Source organism: Delphinus delphis, chromosome 18 (assembly GCF_949987515.2).
Source record: "Delphinus delphis chromosome 18, mDelDel1.2, whole genome shotgun sequence".
In the NCBI taxonomy this organism is placed as follows: domain Eukaryota; kingdom Metazoa; phylum Chordata; class Mammalia; order Artiodactyla; family Delphinidae; genus Delphinus; species Delphinus delphis.
The window spans coordinates 16,565,272-16,582,821 of record NC_082700.1 but is presented as its reverse complement, the minus strand read 5'-3'; the positions used below and the strand labels follow the sequence as shown (position 1 = coordinate 16,582,821).

At 46.6% G+C, this 17,550-nt stretch overlaps 1 protein-coding gene across 1 annotated transcript in view; it reads right to left on the bottom strand.

Moving 5' to 3' along the window:
- LOC132413929 (guanylate cyclase soluble subunit beta-2-like) overlaps positions 1 to 17,550 on the bottom strand; it is a 63,852-nt gene that overhangs the window by 25,293 nt on the left and 21,009 nt on the right. Inside the window, 8 exon segments of the mRNA XM_059996204.1 lie at positions 2,992 to 3,084; positions 5,228 to 5,379; positions 6,409 to 6,563; positions 12,474 to 12,618; positions 13,159 to 13,226; positions 13,228 to 13,316; positions 14,931 to 15,143; positions 15,146 to 15,250. Coding sequence (XP_059852187.1) covers positions 2,992 to 3,084; positions 5,228 to 5,379; positions 6,409 to 6,563; positions 12,474 to 12,618; positions 13,159 to 13,226; positions 13,228 to 13,316; positions 14,931 to 15,143; positions 15,146 to 15,250 — 1,020 coding nt within the window.

Here is a 17,550-nt window from a genome sequence, read left to right as displayed (position 1 = left end):
GGGAAATGCATGCCCCTGCGGAGCAGTCGCAGGCCTGGCCAGCAGGTGACAGCCTGGTGAGGTTGATCGGTGAGGAAAGCCTCGACTGGCGTCCTGACGTTGGGAAACAGGCTGGTCTCTGAGGTATCGAGACCCAACAGCCTGACCTTTGGAGGGAGTCCTGCCAGACTGGTGGTGCCTGATGGGAACCCTTTCCCAGGATGACGCCCACAGAGGGGCCCAGGACTGGAGGTGAGAGTTGGGGCAGCCCTCACCTACCTCAGAGCTAAGCAAGACGGTATCAGATGTAGCTAGAAACCCAGGAGAACTGGGACCTCAACCAGGATGAAAAGGAAAAGGCAGGCCCTGGGGGCAGGTGATACGAATCCCTCAAGGCAGAATCAGTGATAAGAAGAAGCCTGGCGAACTGGAACTCAGAGCACCTGCAGAAGCCATTAAAAGCACTTCCTGATTCAGTGGGTCTGGGGCGCTCGCCTGAGGCCCACGGCCCAGCTGGCTTTGTCCTCATTTCCCCAGGCCTCCAGCTCACGAGACACGGTTTCCCATTCACCCCCAGCGTGTGAGCTATTCCTTGTTCACAACTCCGCTAATCACACCCAACAATCAGAAACCTGTTCAGGTGGGGCTCAGAGGATCTGACGCAAACATGGCTGGGCCATCCTGAAGCCAAGAAGTCCAAGTGCAGCTGCCTATGCCTGGGGAAACTCTGAAATCGACCTGGTCTCTTCCTGAAGGAGGGCTCCCATGGATGTGGGCTGCCGCAGACAGACAGCCTGAGGAGCGTCTTGCTTCCTCCACTTGCTGGTTGTGCGACCATGTACAAATTATACCACCTTTCTGAACTTCAAGTTTCCTGCCTCTCTTATGGGACTAGGCATGGGACTCATGTAGCACAGGACTTGCGTCAAATACGATCATGTGGGTAAAATGCCCAGGACAACCAATATCAGTTCCCCCCACCCGCCAAACTGAGGTGGCCTCAGGTTCCCCTTCTCTTGCTGTTGGGTTTAGTTTTTGTCCAGGGAAGCAGCAGTTAAACGAGGTACTGCATCAGGGTCCCAGGTGAGAAATTTGTCTCTCACCTCTACGCAAGAGGCCAGCCCTGCCCAGCCCTGTTGGTTTCTCCCATGGAGGCACCCCCTTACGCAGAAGTTTGAAAAACGAATCTCTTCGCCTTCCTGGAGCAGGCGTTCTTAGGGCTCCCCCTCTGAGCTGTTTATGGAGCAGCCATTGAGGAATACCAATGGCAGAGGTCTTCTCCCCTTGGGTGTCCCCATGGAGACCCAGCAGCTCCTAGCTTGTCCCGTACTTCATGCTCACACTTCTTGTGTGTAGATAGGGAAGCGCAAGGCCAGGCTTTCCACGGCTCTGCCCACCTCCCTGACTTCGTCCCCTCCAGCTCCCTTCCCCTCCCATCCCTCTCTAGACACACTGGCCCTCTTACTATCCTGTGAACTTGCCAAGCTTGTGTCTGCCTTAGAGCAGGGTGCTGCCCGGAAGCCCGCAGCTGGAGAGCCGAGTGGCTCTTGTCCTCCAAGAAACCTTCTTGGCCCTCTTCTCCATTACTCAGTTTTATTTTCTTCTTAATGCTTATCACTACCTGAAGTGATCTCATTTATTTTGTTACATGTTGGCTGTCTCCCTCTACTAAAACCCAAGCTGTGTGAAGGCAGGGGCCTCGTGTTTAGTCCAAGGAACATCACAGATCCCACATAATGCCTGGCCTCCACTCTCTGCATTCCTGGAGCATCAAGAAACATTACTGAATGAATGAATCTATGAATGTTACATTCCAAACTGTAATAGCATTGGACAACTGTTCAGGGCGTGAACACTGTCAGAAACATGTTAACTGTAAGCAGGTAGGGAGCGGGGAGGGGAGGAAAACGCCTCTGGGTGATGGCAAGAAGTCTGCTTTGAGCTTCTCATGCTCCAGAGTCCAAGATTCTACCTGCCCCCAGATCAGAGCAAGGGAAGTTTTGCTCTGTCTCCTTTCACTGGAATTGAACAGAAGGGTGCTGGTCATCCCCTCAACCTCATGTTCTGGGATCAAACTAGAGAGAAGTGTACAGGCACTGGGGCGGTGGCCAACGTCAAGGGCTCAAGCGACACTCAACCTAAGAGACGTCTATTAAAAAAAGATAGCTAACTCGTTGCAAGGATTATTAAGCTGTTCTAACTCTTTACGTGGATTGTCTCATTTGTCTTATGAAATTGTCTCAGTGACCAGGGATGGTTCTTGAAAGATCCCTGGGACGCGATCCTCTGTAACAGACACACCCTGCTGCTTTGCCTCAAAAGCTTAACTCCACCGGGATCACCGAACCCTAAATGGGGTTTCCAGAAAGGGAGAAGGAGGCAGTGGCAGCACGAAGCCAGAAAGGAGAGGGGAGCGGGCCTGCTGCTACAGTGGTTCGTTCTGCAAGCCCGTCCCTGGTCCTCCAGCACCCCGCTGGGACCCCACTGGGTCAGTCCTGAGAAGGACTCCTGAGGGCAGTCGAGGGTAAGCATGAATTGAGAGAAACCCTCATTTCCACCGCCTTCAGGGACAACGAGGAAAAGAGGGTCCCTGCGCCGGGCTTTGTGGTGGGGTCCATGCTCTGAGGTGTCTAGGGGAGCACCACGCGGTACCGGGAGGTCTCCAGCACCCCTCCCTCACAGCGAGCCACCGAGGGCACCGCGTGCAGAGAAACTTCATTTTGTGGGTTCACGGCGGCTAATAAGTTTTTCTGAGGATCACAGGTTCTTTTGGAGGGGGCAGAGAGGGCCCTTTTCATAATGAAGGACTCCCACTTGGGACACTTGCGGTGGGGAGCTGGGCGGGTTGAGGGACCATTTTTAAAAAAGCTTCCTCAAAACACAGAAGCATCCTGCCCCGGGGCCCCAAACTCCACCTGAGCTGCCCCACTCCGGCCCCTTCCCCTCCCCGGGAGCCGGTCCTCTGAGGCCGCGGCAGCGCTGGGAGTCTCTCTAACCATCTGGGCTACTCACCGCGGGCTGGTTCACTCTTGGGGAGCAGCTGCCGGCTGTCTGCGCACCTCATGACAGCCAGAGTTCCGCTGTCTCGACGTCCCTGAGCACTCGCTTCCGCAAGAAAAGCACGAGGAGAAGGCCTCCGAGCAGGCGCCCAGGCGGGGCCTTCCTAACTGCCGCGGAAGGCAGCCGCCCCGAGGCGCTCCTCACGCAGGTCACGCACGGAAGACCCGGAAGAGCACTGCCCAGGCCCCGCCCCCAGGGCACGCCCGGCTCCCCTCCAGTTCAACCGTTCGGCCTTTCAGGCCTCCGCGAGGCACCCAGAGCCCGTGGGCGTCCCCCAGGGACGACCTGAGGGAGGACGCAGCTTGGGAAGAGCACCCGGCGCGAGGCAGTCTTTCTGTTTCCCCTCCTCCATCCTGGGCTCTGAGAGGCTGATCCAGCCGCCTGGGGGAATGTCCCGTGGCCCCTGGAGGCTCACGGGTCACATTCTCGGACGCCTTGGACACTGAGGTAGCAATGTCAGCACGGGGTCTCCCCTGAGGGATCCCGGCCTTCCTGTTCCTGCTGGAGCTGCGCCCCGGTGCGGATGTGGGGAGGGGAGGGGAGGGGCAGAGACCCCCTTCCCCAGAGCTTGACAGCCAAGACTCAACGTGGGAAATCCTAGGCTGATAGGGAAAAGGTGAGGGAAGTATAGACAAGCATGAAAAATAAATAAATAGAGATGGGGGCTGACATCCGCCCAGAGAAAGGGGTGACTTTCCTCTATTATAAGCCATAACCGGGGGCTACCTACCCCCTACCTACCTGGGTGCCTTTTCCCATTTTGCACCAGACACTGTTTGGGGTCCGGGAGGGGCTGTCCCGTCCGCCCCTTTCACATCCTCTCCTGTCCTCTTTCTCAGGGTCCATCTTGAGATTTTCAACCAAGACATCCTTACTCATTTCTGTTTTGTTTCCAGCTCAGAACTGAAAGTGGGTTAGATCCTACTGACACAGACCATGTTCTAGAATCCTGTTTCTCATATTTCCAGCTTGAGAGCCACCCGCAGGGGGGTGTCTGGGAGGAAGTGGTCTCGGGTTTGAGCTAGGAACACCTAGTTTGTTAACCCTGTACAGCCCTCTGTCCTGTGGGGAGGACCAGCTGGTGAGAAGCACCAGCGATGTCGGTGGGTGAAGTGCCCAGAGCCTAGAAATTCAGAAACTCTAATGAGGGTGGCTCCTGGTTCTTATTAGCCAAAGCTATTTCTACTTTTTAACTTAGGTCTTTCTATCTCAAGTGTCTCCAGCAATAAGATGTGGCCCAAACCAGTCACAGCTCACAGGCATGCTAAGGTGAGCTGCTATCGGAATGACAGCACCACCAAAACCATTAAAAAGCTTTCAAATTTCTATCTCTTCGTTGGTATAGCCCCACTTTTAAAAACAGTAACTATAATTCATTTGTCCCAAAGAGACATCCTTCCTAAATTAGCTACGTAAACGAGGAACCTCTGGATTTAGAGATTTTCCTCTGCAGGCCCCAGGAGCAGCTAAAGATTAGCTCCTGTCAGAATGAGTCCATTTCCTTCACCAGTTTGCTTCAGAGGTTCAGGAAGGTTTGCCTTCGGCTACTGAGTCTCCCCTTGAGGTCAGCATTTCCCAGCATTAACTAGGGTGGTTGTTAAGAAACCCTGACCGTGTGGGGGGATGCGCTCCTCCATACAGCTGAAGGAGGCCTCTTTGGTGGACTCCAGCCAAATGGTGTTTTAACCTAAGCTCACTCTCTTGCCGTCACTGGAGCCAGGTGAGTCACAGATTTTGTCTTACTTCCCTGTTTTCAAAGCCAACAGACAATGAGGAAGGTGGAAGCTGCCAGTGTGTGAAGAAAGCCTGTCTGGAGCCTCCCTGGAGGCTGAAGAGCAGAGGGAAATCCTCCCCCTGCTGCAGGAGAGGCTGAGAGAAAAGCCCCTTCCTTGGACAGGGAAGAACCTTGAAAACAAACGCATGAGGGACCCTTTAGGCTGGTTCCATTAGGCCAACTCAAGAGACATCCTAACATCCAGGATGCAACAGAAGAGTGTTCAGGGCAAACTGGTCGCACAGATCCTTGGGGCTGTTACCAAATGGAAGGTTGCAGCGTGGGCGTGGGCAGGGATGGTACCCACGCTGGCCCTCAAACCCAAGGAGCTCACTAAATGCAGCTGAAGTTGTTAGTGAGGAAAAAAAAAACAAACATTCAGCACAAATGACGAGGCTTATCTTTTTTGCTTACCCTCAGGATCAAGCCGAGTTTGAGGTCTCCCCATGATCTCATCCTCTGAAGCATTCAAGTTCTGGATCACAAAGTATGTGGTCATTTTCCCTTTCCCTTTCACTTCAATTTCACCCCTCTCAATTATTTCAAAACCTTGATTTTCCAGGGCTCTGCCCAGAGAAAAGAAAAATGCCCCTGATATCCAAAGATCGCAGGTCTGCAACTTGAGAGTCAGCTGCAATGGGAAGGGTGATGCGAGAAGAGGAGTACAGGGAGGGGACCATGAAAAGGGACAGGGCTGCGGGATGACTACGAAACGTGGAGTTGCTTATGTATTTACTGGCCGCTGGGAGATGTTGGAGACAAACCACAGAATGGTGCAGACCAGCAACGTTTCAGATTCATGGCCAGCTGCCTCAGCCAGGGCTCAGCACTCATCAACCTTCCCTCGTCCTTGGCCAGTTTTGTGGAGATTGCAGACCTTCACCATGCTCATCACGTTCCCACATTTAGAACCTGCCCTCCCCACCCTCACACTGCTGACCATGCCTCCTACTTCGTGACGTGATTCATCCACAAAATTACAACCCTTAGAGTGGAGACCCTGCACCTTCTCATCCCATTGACCAAACCCATCCTTTCCCCCAACCTGAGAGGATGTCTTGTTCAAGGGCATCCCACCCACGCTCCCTTCCTACCTCCTCAACACTTGGCGCCCTGGACCACCTCTTCCCTTATCTTCAGCTCCCTCTTCACTTGCCACCTCCCCTCAGCCTGCCAGCACACCAAGGTCTCTTCCATCCTAAATAGAAGTAAAAACCGTCTCACTTGATTATCTTCTGCTTTAATCCCATACAGACACAACTGCTGTTGTAGCATGAAAGCAGCCGTGGATAATATGTAAATAAAGATCCTGGCTGTGTTTCAATAAAACTTTATTTACAAAAACAAGCAACAGCCGAGATACGGCCTGTGACTATAATTTGCCAATCCCTGAACTGCACCATATGCTCCTTGAGAGCAAAAACTATCTTATAGTAGAGGCTCAACAATATTGTCTGCCACAATGTCCTCAGTAAGTGTGGCATGGAAGGAAAAACACAGGCTTCCTCCACTACCCCCATCTGGTGGCTACTAGGCACTCTGTACGTTCTGGAAGAAAAAGGGACAAAGAGAGGCATGAATAAGTGAATGGTTACCTGCAGGCCCTGGGGCTAAGATGCACTTTGTTGGGAAGCCCGTGACTTTCCATCCTACAGACTGTATTCACAGTGTCACCAAACAAGCAGTTCCGAGGCATCTTGTCCCCCATGACACCTGCCAAGACTGGTGCCGTAGGGATGCCCACTCCAATCTGCAGAGAGAATCTCACTGAAAAGGGACCATCAGATACTCTTGTTTTTATTTTTAAATTAAGGTATAATTTACATAAAAGGCATACATAAAATGCAGACCTTAAAGTATTTAGCTCCACGAGTTTGGCAAATATCCCTGTAGCCACCATCCAAAATAAAATACAGACTAGGTCCATCACCTTTGCAAAATTATCTTGTGCCCCTTTCCAGTTAAGGTCCATCCCTCCCTGCAGAGGTCACCACTTTCTTATTTCTTCTCCCAGAGATGAATTTGCCTGTTCTGCAACTTCACATAAATGGAGTCATATAGTATATTCTGTTTTGTATCAGACTTCATTTATCCAAATCAATGTTTTTAAGATTCACCCAAACTGTTATATGTATCAGTAGTTCATTCTTTTATTTCTAAATATTAGTCTACTGTAAGAATATATCACAATTTATTATGTCCAGTCTTCTCTTCACAAACATTTAGGTTATTTCCCATTTGGAGCTGTTGTGAACATTCTTTTACAGATCTTTTCATGGACGTACATTTTTCATTTTTCTCAGGAAAATACCTAGAAATAGAATTCCTGGATCACAAGGCAGATGTATACTTGTATTACAAATATTTTTCCCATTCTGTGATTTTTATATATGCATTTTCCTTAATAAGCAGAAATTTTTAATTTCAATGAATGTATTAGTTTGCTAGAGTTAACAAAATACCACAAACTGAGTGGTTTAAACAACAGAAATTTACTTTCTCACAGTTCTGGAGTCTGGAAGTCCAAGATCAAGGTGTCAGCAGGTTTGGTTTCTCCTGAGGTCTCCCTGCTTCGCTTGCAGATGGCAGCCTTCTTGCTGTGTCCTCACATGGTTTTTCTCTGTGCACACACATTCTTGGTATCTCTTCATGTATCCAAATTTCTCTTCTTACAAGGACACCAGTCAGATTGGATTAGAACCCACCCTAACAGCCTGATTTTGACTTGTTACCTCTTTAAAGGTCCTATCTCACAATACAGTCACATTCTGAGGTACTGGCGGTTAAAGCATCAGCATATGAATTTCAAAGGGAACACAATTTGGCTTAGAACAATGAAGTTAACCACTGTTCTGCTTTCATAGTTTGTGCTTTTTGAAGCACTAAGAAATCATTGCTTACTTCAAAGTCATGAAGCTATTCTTCATATTTCCTTCAAGAAACTTTATGGTTCTATCATTTAGGTCTGTAATATATATCAAATTAATTTTTATAAATGGAGTGAAGTAGGATTGAGGTTCATTTTTCTTCCCATATGTATATTCAATTGTAACAGAACCCACTTTTTTTTTTTTTTTTTTTGCGGTACGCTGGCCTCTCACTGTTGTGGCCTCTCCCGTTGCGGAGCACAGGCTCCAGACACGCAGGCTCAGTGGCCATGGCTCATGGGCCCAGCCACTCCGCGGCATGTGGGATCTTCCTGGACCGGGCCATGAACCTGCGTCCCCTGCATCGGCAGGCGGACTCTCAACCACTGCGCCACCAGGGAAGCCCAGAACCCACTTCTTAAGAAAGAGATTCCTTCTCCACTCAACTGATTTGGTACCTCGGTCAAAAATCAATTGTCCTTAAATAAGTAGTCAATTGCTGGGCACTATATATTGCACCAGTGATCTATTTGTCTATACTTCTGCCAATTCCACTGTCTTTATTACTGCAGCTTTAAAATAAATCCTGAAATTAGGTAGTGTAAGTCCTCCAATTTTGTTATTTTTCAACATTTGAAACAGTCTTTTTATTTTCCAATTTGTTTATCCTTAGTATATAGAAATTCAACTAATTTTTGTATACTGCTCTTATATCCTGTGATCTTGGTAAACTTACAAGATCTGGTAGTTTACTGCAGTTCCTATAGGATCTTCTAGGTGCACCATTGTTTGGTTTATGAATAACAATAAATTTACTTTTTCCTTTCCAATACTTATGTCTTATTTTTCTTTTTCTTGCCTTATTGCACTGGGGTGGGGATTTTGGTATATTTGACTAGAAGTGCCCTTCTTTGAATTTATCCAATTTGGGTTTCTTTAGTTCTTGAATATGTGGGTTGATATCCTCCATCAGTGTTGGGAAATTCTCAACCATTGTCTCTTCAAATATTTCTTCTGACCCATTCTCATTCTATTCTCCTTCTAGTACTCCAGTGCACATATGGTAGCCCAATTGATATCCTGCAGATCTAGGATGCTCTATTCCACTTTTTTCACCCTGTTTTCTTCTTTATGTGTCAGTTTGAATAATTTCTATTGCTCTGACTTCAAAATTCCTGATCCTTTCCTCTACTGTGTCTAGCCGCTTTTAAGCCCATACATTGAATTCTTCTGATTTCTGACATCTTGGTTTTCACTTCCATGGGATGGATAGATAAGTAGTGTATATGTATATCTCATCAGTTCAAATGTGTTGTTCCCCTTTTCCAGCAGATTCTTTAAAATATTTATCAAAGTTATTTTAAAGACTGTCTGATAATTCCAACATCTGGCCATCTCTGGATCTGCTTCTATTGACTATTTTTCTCTTGGCTACACACCACACCACCATTTTCTCATTTCTTCTTACAGCTCATATTTTTAACAATTTAATTGTATAAAAGTACAGTGGAGACTGAAATAGGTAATATCTACCCCTCAGAAAAGTTTATACCCCTTCTTCTGGCAGACTGCTAAACTGGAAACTGAGTGAATTGAATCTGTATTTTAGTTAAGTCAGGGCTTTTTCCAGAGATACTGTTAGATTCCATTCAGCACTTTTTTCTTTTTAACATCTTTATTGGAGTATAATTGCTTTACAATGTTGTGTTAGTTTTTGCTGTATAACAAAGTGCATCAGCTCTATGTATACATATATCCCCATATCTCCTCCCTCTTGCACCTCCCTCCCACCCTCCCTATCCCACCTCTCTAGATGGTCACAAAGCACCGAGCTGATCTCCCTGTGCTATGCAGCTGCTTCCCACTAGCTATCTATTTTACATTTGGTAGTGTATATATGTCAATGCTACTGTCTCACTTCATCCCAGCTTACCCGTCCCCCTCCCTGTATCCTCAAGTCCATTCTCTACATCTGTGTCTTTATTTCTGTCCTGCCCCTAGGTTCATCAGAACCATCTTTTCTTAGATTCCATATATATGTGTTAGCATATGGTATTTGTTTTTCTCTTTCTGACTTACTTCACTGTGTATGGCAGACTCTAGGTCCATCCACCTCATTACAAATAACTCAATTTCTTTTTATGGCTGAGTAATATTCCATTGTATATATGTGCCACATCTTCTTTATCCATTCATCTGTCGATGGACACGTAAGTTGCTTCCATGTCCTCGCTATGCAGCACTGGTTTTAAATATTATGAAGGCTGGATCAGGACTTTCTCTCCAGCAGGACATAGGATCTGAGCACCACCAAGGTTCTGAGGACCTCCTTATGCTAACCCCAGCCAAGCTTCCAGCTTTGTGAATTGTGGGAGATCTTTTTCTGCTTTACAGCCCAACAGTGAGATTTTGGGCTGTCTCCTTGTTCTTCACTCCCACCTGGACTCTCTGCACCTTGGGAGATTTTTCTCTACCATTCTTCTCTGCCCCCAGACTTCAAAGGGTCATTGTAGTGCACTAGGTGAAGGTCAAGAGCACCTCAGAGCAACTTGTCTTAGTTCTCCGGCTCTAATATTACCCTTCCATGGACCACTGCCTTGCATTTGGGAAAGGCCCACACTCCTCTGGAACTGGTGATCTCTCTCAGGTCTCCTCCCCTATCCCTAGCCTTTGACCAAATGAACCTATGCATTTGGTGAAGACCTGTGGGGAAAAAGTTGGTAAATGGGTACAGACTCTGTGGCTAGAACTTAACAAAGACGGGCCCTTTGGGATTCTAACCTGTTATTCCAGCTCCAAGGTGACCATTAAAGTTCACTAAACTTTTGCTTCGGAGCGGCTGGGCCCATGAGCCATGGCCGCTGAGCCTGTGCCACAACAGTGAGAGGCCTGCGTACCGCGCAAAAAAAAAAAAAAAAAAATTCACTAAACTTTAGACTGGTTTCTTCTTACCCTCACCTCTGGTAGATTACTTCTCCTGGGGCTCTATAAGGGATGAATGTAATCAGTCATGGGTGTCCTCCTCAAAAGGGTTTGCCACTTTCTGGAATTTGGTTCATTTATATTTCTTTGCTACGTGATTTTTAAATTTTTTTAACTACTGGCATGGAAACAGAATTCTCTTGCAGCTTTCAATATCCCAGTCAGACTTACTTGTCTTTTCATCTTTTCATGCTAGATTTTCTTTTCCCTAAAATAAGATTATAAATTTCTCTAGGAAAAAGAATCTACCGTACATTTCTCTGAATCCTTCAAAGCACCTAGCACTCATGCATAGTGTGACCTCAGCAAATGTGTATTAAAGGCCTTATGAATGAAAGAATAAAAGATCTCAATGAATATTAATTTTAAAACTGTAGAAGTAGCAGCACAATTCTCTTAAGACAGAGAAGGTTTCCAGCCCTCTCCTCCACTTCCTTAAATAAACCCACATGATATACATTTTCTGGTGGATATTTAATGATGCTCTTAACTATGTCCCTATTCTTATCTTAGAATTGATAACATCGTTTCCTGTGTTTTTCTTGGTAAATCCACTATGCAAGTTTCCAGGAATTCATTGTTAAATTTCATTCTTTTTGGTGTAGCACTATTATTATCTCTGTTGCCACGCCTCCTTCACAAACAGACACACATGCTGTCTATTTACACAACAGTATATTTTCAATTATTCTTCAACAGCTTACATTAGAATTCTTTAACCAAAACACTTATCTCGTATCTGACCACCTTATCTCTTCTCCCTCCTTACCCCCCATCTTGATCTTTTAATTTATTACATTGGGGGTTTTATACAGCAGCCTTATCTGTGTGTTTGCAATGGGCCGGTATCATGGACATGATACATGGCCAGCTTTTACTCTGAAGACTGCCATGGACACCATAATCATGACCTGCAGCATTTCTCAGCTTCTAAATTATTAAGGTGATGGCGAACGTGGTGCATTTTCAGAATCTCCTACCTAGGGATTATCATTGGGGAAAATCCTATTCCATCTTATAATTGGCTTTATTTATTTTTAGTTGGCTGTTTATTTTGCAGATCTGACTGACAGGAGTGGGAAAGGGATCTAGATTTTAAAAGACTGAGACACTGCTCTACGCCACCGCGAGGCAGTTAGGATCAGCCGAGCAGACAGAAGACATTTACTTTTCATCACCAAACATGTCCAGCTTTTACACTGTGAACAGACTTCCGTACGTGGAAGAGTAGCTTCCTGTATTCCTGTGAGAAAGGCGAGCAGATGTGTCGCTCGTGGCCACGTGCTGAAGGGAAAGCTATTCTGAATATCTTATGGCACCCCGGTGTCTGGACAGCTGGCTGGAGACAGTTGCACACCTCAGCCTGAGTTCCAAGCCTGTCAGACGGCATGCTGGATATACAACTTCCCTAAGCGAAGAAAAGTGGGCTGTTTAGTAAACCTGAACCACTTGTTGAAAGACTCGAACAAAAAGGCAGGAATTAGAAGTGAGCTGGCTCCCTATGGATCGAGTGCTACAAAGTCAGTGAGGAGACGCGCTCAGCGCTGTCCTAGGTCATGGACAAAGGAAGCCAGTGTGAATCGCATCACAATCCCGAGCTCCACAGCCTCTTCTCAAATTTGAGAGAATAACATCCTGACTAATATCTCTATTACTTAGTAACATATGCAAGAGAAGAGACGAGTTGGGAGAAATGACCCATTTTAATTACTGTCACATACCAAGTAACCATCCGAGCAGACTAATAAACAGAATTCCACTTTTTTGTGCGAGGTGGCTGGTATTAAGCAAAGAACTCAGCTGCTCTCTGCCTGGATGGGTTCTCCAGTAACAGGACTCATCACTTCTTTTGCAGAAATTCTCATCCCCAAGGCAAAGTTAGCTATTCTTTGAGCGTGGCTTCCAATAGACACTGGTACACCCCCTACCACCATATAAGCATCAGGTTGTTTCCACCTGTAAGGAGCAGCGGTAAGGGGGGATTCAGAGGGTTTTCTTAATGCACTGAACACTAAATATTTTTGTCATTTTCCATGTATTGATAGAAGGACCATATTAAAGCTGGTGGTTATTTTCTAGGGGCATGAGGGGAAAGGTGAGAAGAAAAATGACTCAGGAAACAGCCATGAGGGAGCCAAGAGGGCTTTCTGCTTTTGGTGGAGACAAGTCCCAGAGAAGACAAAGCTCCTGGGGTCATTGTATGATGCTGTGTATTACACCCACATTATTTAGGTTAGACTTGCTGCTGAAATGAAGGAGTACTATTCTCTGGGAAAACAGTATGCCCCTCAAAGGCAAGCTTAGCATTGGGTAGTATAAGAGGATTTTTTAAAAATTAAAATCCTAAAATACCTCTACTTCCTTTTTAGTTCTTCCTCCCAACCCCACTCTCATCCACACCAAACCCCAGACCAGTGAGGCGAGAGGAAAATGAGGACCCACCGCCAGGTACGTGACCTGCCTAGGCACACAGGGACACGCACCCCAGAGCACCACACGCTTACTCTGTAGACATCGTGGATACTGGTTAACCTGTCGAACTTGGAGTACATTAAATTCAGCATTATTCACCACCTGGATAGGTTCACAGGCAGCACAGATGTTCGTAAATGTCACTATGTCGCTGAAGAGAATTGTGCAGGTTTTAAATTCTCCTGCAACATAAACCGGGTGTCAGTGATAGCCAAGGATGGAGAATACCAGTTCTACCAATTCTGTATTCAAGTGCCCTTTGGGAACCAAATCTGACTGTGCCTTGGAGTAAAGGAGCCAGAATGCCCATCATCATTCACCATCCACCCACCAGACATTTATTGTCTCTTATGATCTGGTCATCATGCTGGAGAATCTTATACTGTGAAGCAGACGGGGTCCCTGCCCATAAGGAGCTCCTAGTCTAGTGAGGAGTCAGAATGCAAACAAACACTCAATAAGACATGCGGAGTGGGCTTCCCTGGTGGCTCAGTGGTTGAGAGTCCACCTGCCGATGCAGGGGACACGGGTTCGTGCCCCGGTCCGGGAAGATCCCACATGCCGCGGAGCGGCTGGGCCCGTGAGCCATGGCCGCTGAGCCTGCGCGTCTGGAGCCTGTGCTCCGCAACGGGAGAGGCCACGGCAGTGAGAGGCCCGCGTACCGCAAAAAAAAAAAAAAAAAAAAAAAGACATGCAGAGTGCTGGGGGATGACAGGATGGATTGGGTGGGTACGGGCTTACAGAGAAGACCTTGGCAGGTGGGCCAAGGCAGAGCCTGAACTATGGGAGACCCAAAGGGAAGGGAAAGTTACTCGAAGGGGAGATTACTACCAGAGGCATACCTGCCCAGCCTCAGAAGCACCACTTCGCCATGTACCCTCTTGTTCTAGGGATAACGCCCTGCAGTACTGACCTTCACGGTGCCTTACCTTGGCGCTTGCTGTGCCCTTCTCCTCAAATGCCTTTCCCTCATTTTCTTGCTGAAATTCAGCCTCAAGGCCCAACTCAAGTGCCACACGTTTTATATCGGCCTTCGCACGCACACCCACCCCTGTCTTTCTCTTCTGACGTTTATATATTATTAATTTCCATATTATCTATGTTTCCACAGTAACTTACGTGGTGGAAAACATACGAATTTTGGAGTTAAATGGACTTCTGACTGGTTTCCAGCTCTTTTACTCATAAACTGGAGTGAATTTTCTTAGCTGTTATGGCTAATAACACCTCCTTCACAGAAATGTTCAGAAAATTAAGTGAGAAAGCATACGTATAATGTCTAACAGAGATGCTGGCACAATAATTTCTCCTTAATGCACATAAATTTCCTTTTTGTCGGCCACCCCACCCCCATAAACGTATTCTGTATGTATCTGTCAAACCCACAAGACTAAGAGCTTCTTTGGGTCCCCAGGACCCGGGACAGCACCCTGGCAAGTTCCCATGCTTGTCTGGTGAATGAACACTCGCCGGTGACAAATGGAAAGTGAGTTTGGAGTAAACATGGCATTCGTCCTCCAGAAACGCCTTGTTCTCCCAGAATGGTCCTTAGAGGCACCCCATGATTTATTTAGTGTGTGAGTGTATCATTTTCAGTTGTAGTGAAGAATGCCCATCAATGGTCACTGCGTTGTTTTTATTATTCTCAATGTAGAGAAAAGAAAACTAGGCTATGCAGCTTAAGTAATTAGACCAAGACCATGTTGCTTGCCAGAATCCAAATCCAGATCTGTCTGGCTTCAGAGCCGGCGCCCCTAACCACCAACACGCACTGTTAAGGGCAGGGCACTCCTCACCTGAGGCGACCTTTCTGCCTTCCTTCAGCTGGTTGGCCACGTGCTCAGGCAGCACGGCGTACAGCAAGGTCTCCGTTTTCTTCTCTTCGATGGCCGAGTGCTTGGAGAGGACCTGCAGCTCCTCCTTCTTCCTCTCCAGCTGGCTGGACAGCTCAATCTCCTCCAGGCGCCACTGGTTCAGGAGGACGAGGCCCCTGGTGGTATCATGGGGGCGATGTCGGAAAGGTGCATCTGGCGCTCCTCCAGTTCATGCGGGCTGTGGAGCTTAGGGAAGCACACGTATATCATGCACCACATGGACTCCATCCAGATCATCTGGCCTTCCCCCCACGGAGAGAAACGGGACAATGCAGCATGTCACCTGCAGGCAATGACGCAGCGCACCAGACCACCACTCAGAACACGTCCTTCTCTCCACGGCACAGTTCAACTCCTTCCCTTTTAGCTGAATATCATGAGAGTTATCTGTACTTCCTGTCTCCACGCACTCCTCTCCCCATCTCTCCACAATGGCTCTCTCCACTCTGTTTTTTTGACCTTAAGCTGACTCCCGTCCACGGCCTCCAAGCGACCTCCCCCAGCACAAGTCTGTAGTCCTTTCCTCACTCAGCCCTTCTGCTCTTTGAGGGTGTTAAGCAAACCCTCCTTCCTGGAATCTCACTTCCTAGGACTTTCCTGACGCTGCTTTCACTCAGATCTCCCCCACCTCTTTTGATTTCTCCTTCAAGACTTTCACTCATTCTTTAGATGCTGGTGTTCTCTTTTCGCATTCCCCAACTACATCGTCCACCGGGCTGACACAGAATCTGAATTTACAGAGAAACCTTGCTTCCTGGACTCAGGATGCCTATTATTTTTAACAATAGATGTTTATTATCTTATTATGAAAGCAGTAGACATTCACCACAGAAAATGAAAAAAGTGGGGGACTTCCCTGGTGACGCAGTGCTTAAGAACCCACCTGCCAATGCAGGGGACAGGGGTTCGATCCCTGGTCCAGGAAGATCCCACATGCCGCGGAGCAACTAAGCCCGTGTGCCACAACTACTGAGCCTGAGCTCTAGAGCCTGTGAGCCACAACTACTGAGACCACACGCTGCAGCTACTGAAGCCCGCGCACCTAGAGCCCGAGCTCCACAACAAGAGAAGCCACCACAATGAGAAGCCCACATGCCACAACAAAGAGCAGCCCCTGCCCGCCACAACTAGAGAAAGCCCGCATGCAGCAACGAAGACCCAACACAGCCAAAAAATTTTTAAAAAATTTTTTTAATTAAAAAAAGAAAGAAAATGAAAAAAGTGGGAGAAAATAATAAAAATCACCCATAATCACATCAGAGATAATTACAGTTAATATTTGAGGGTATATCTTTTTACTACCCAAAATTGGGATTATCAGCCATCTTCTTGTAACCTCAGTTTTTCACTTAAATTATGTAATAGGTGTTCTTCCATAGCATTAAATATGGATAGGTATTATTTTTTCCTGGGTACATTGATTATACTGTATTTTACTTAAGCAGTAAGCTAACATTGATTATATTATGTCTATTTTATCATTCCACAAACAACATTGCAATGAACAAGCTTGAGGTACATCATTGTGCATAAGTGTAGCTATTTTGTTAAAGGATATATTCTTAGACAAAAATATGCTCATGTTTAAGATTTTTGATACATATTGCCAAATTGCCCTCTAAATTGTGACAACTTACACTCCCAGCAATGACTTTTTTAAATTATTGTATTATCTATTAGGTATTTATACATGGATGTCTACAACTGAACTTGCCTTCAATCCCCACTGTAACTCTCCTCTTTTTTAATTCTTTGTTTTTGTTTTATTTTTTTAATTTAATTTTATTATTATTATTTTTATACAGCAGGTTCTTATTATCTATTTTATACATATTAGTGTATATACGTCAATCCCAATCTCCCAATTCATCCCACCACCACCACTCCACCGCTTTCCCCACCTTGGTGTCCATACGTTTGTTCTCTACATCAGTGTCTCTATTTCTGCCTCACAACTTAATTCTTTTATTACAGACATTTTTAGTTTCTACCATGAGCCAGGCACACTGTTTTAGGTGTGGAAGGGGGTACAGCAGCAACTCAAACTGACAAAGCTGCCCTCAAGGTGTTTACATCATGTCTTCTCTTAGTTAATCACACCTTTATGACCCAGTTACCTAAGCAAGAAAATTAATAATTACCCCAATAGTCTTTCTTTTTCAACCTCTACATCCAGTCACCAATTTCTGCCTTAAATCTGTTCCCGCATCATCACCCCAGAGCCACTGCCTGACTGCATTCAGCACTCAAAACTTCTCACCTGCTCTCCAGGAACAGTCTCCCCTGGCCTCCCAGACTCCATCTTCTCAATGCTCTGGTCCATCCTTCACAGGGCTCCAGCGTGATCATTCTAAATCTCAAATCTGATCCCAGCAGACACTTAAAAGTATTTCCAGTGACATGATAGAGCTCAAGTCCTCATCTCACCAGCCTTCTCTCCCATCACTCCCTGTACAACTCACTCAGGGTTCCCAGAACATTTCATCTTCCTCTCCAATGTCTCCATGGCTCTGCCTGTGTCTGTGCCTAGAATACCTGACTA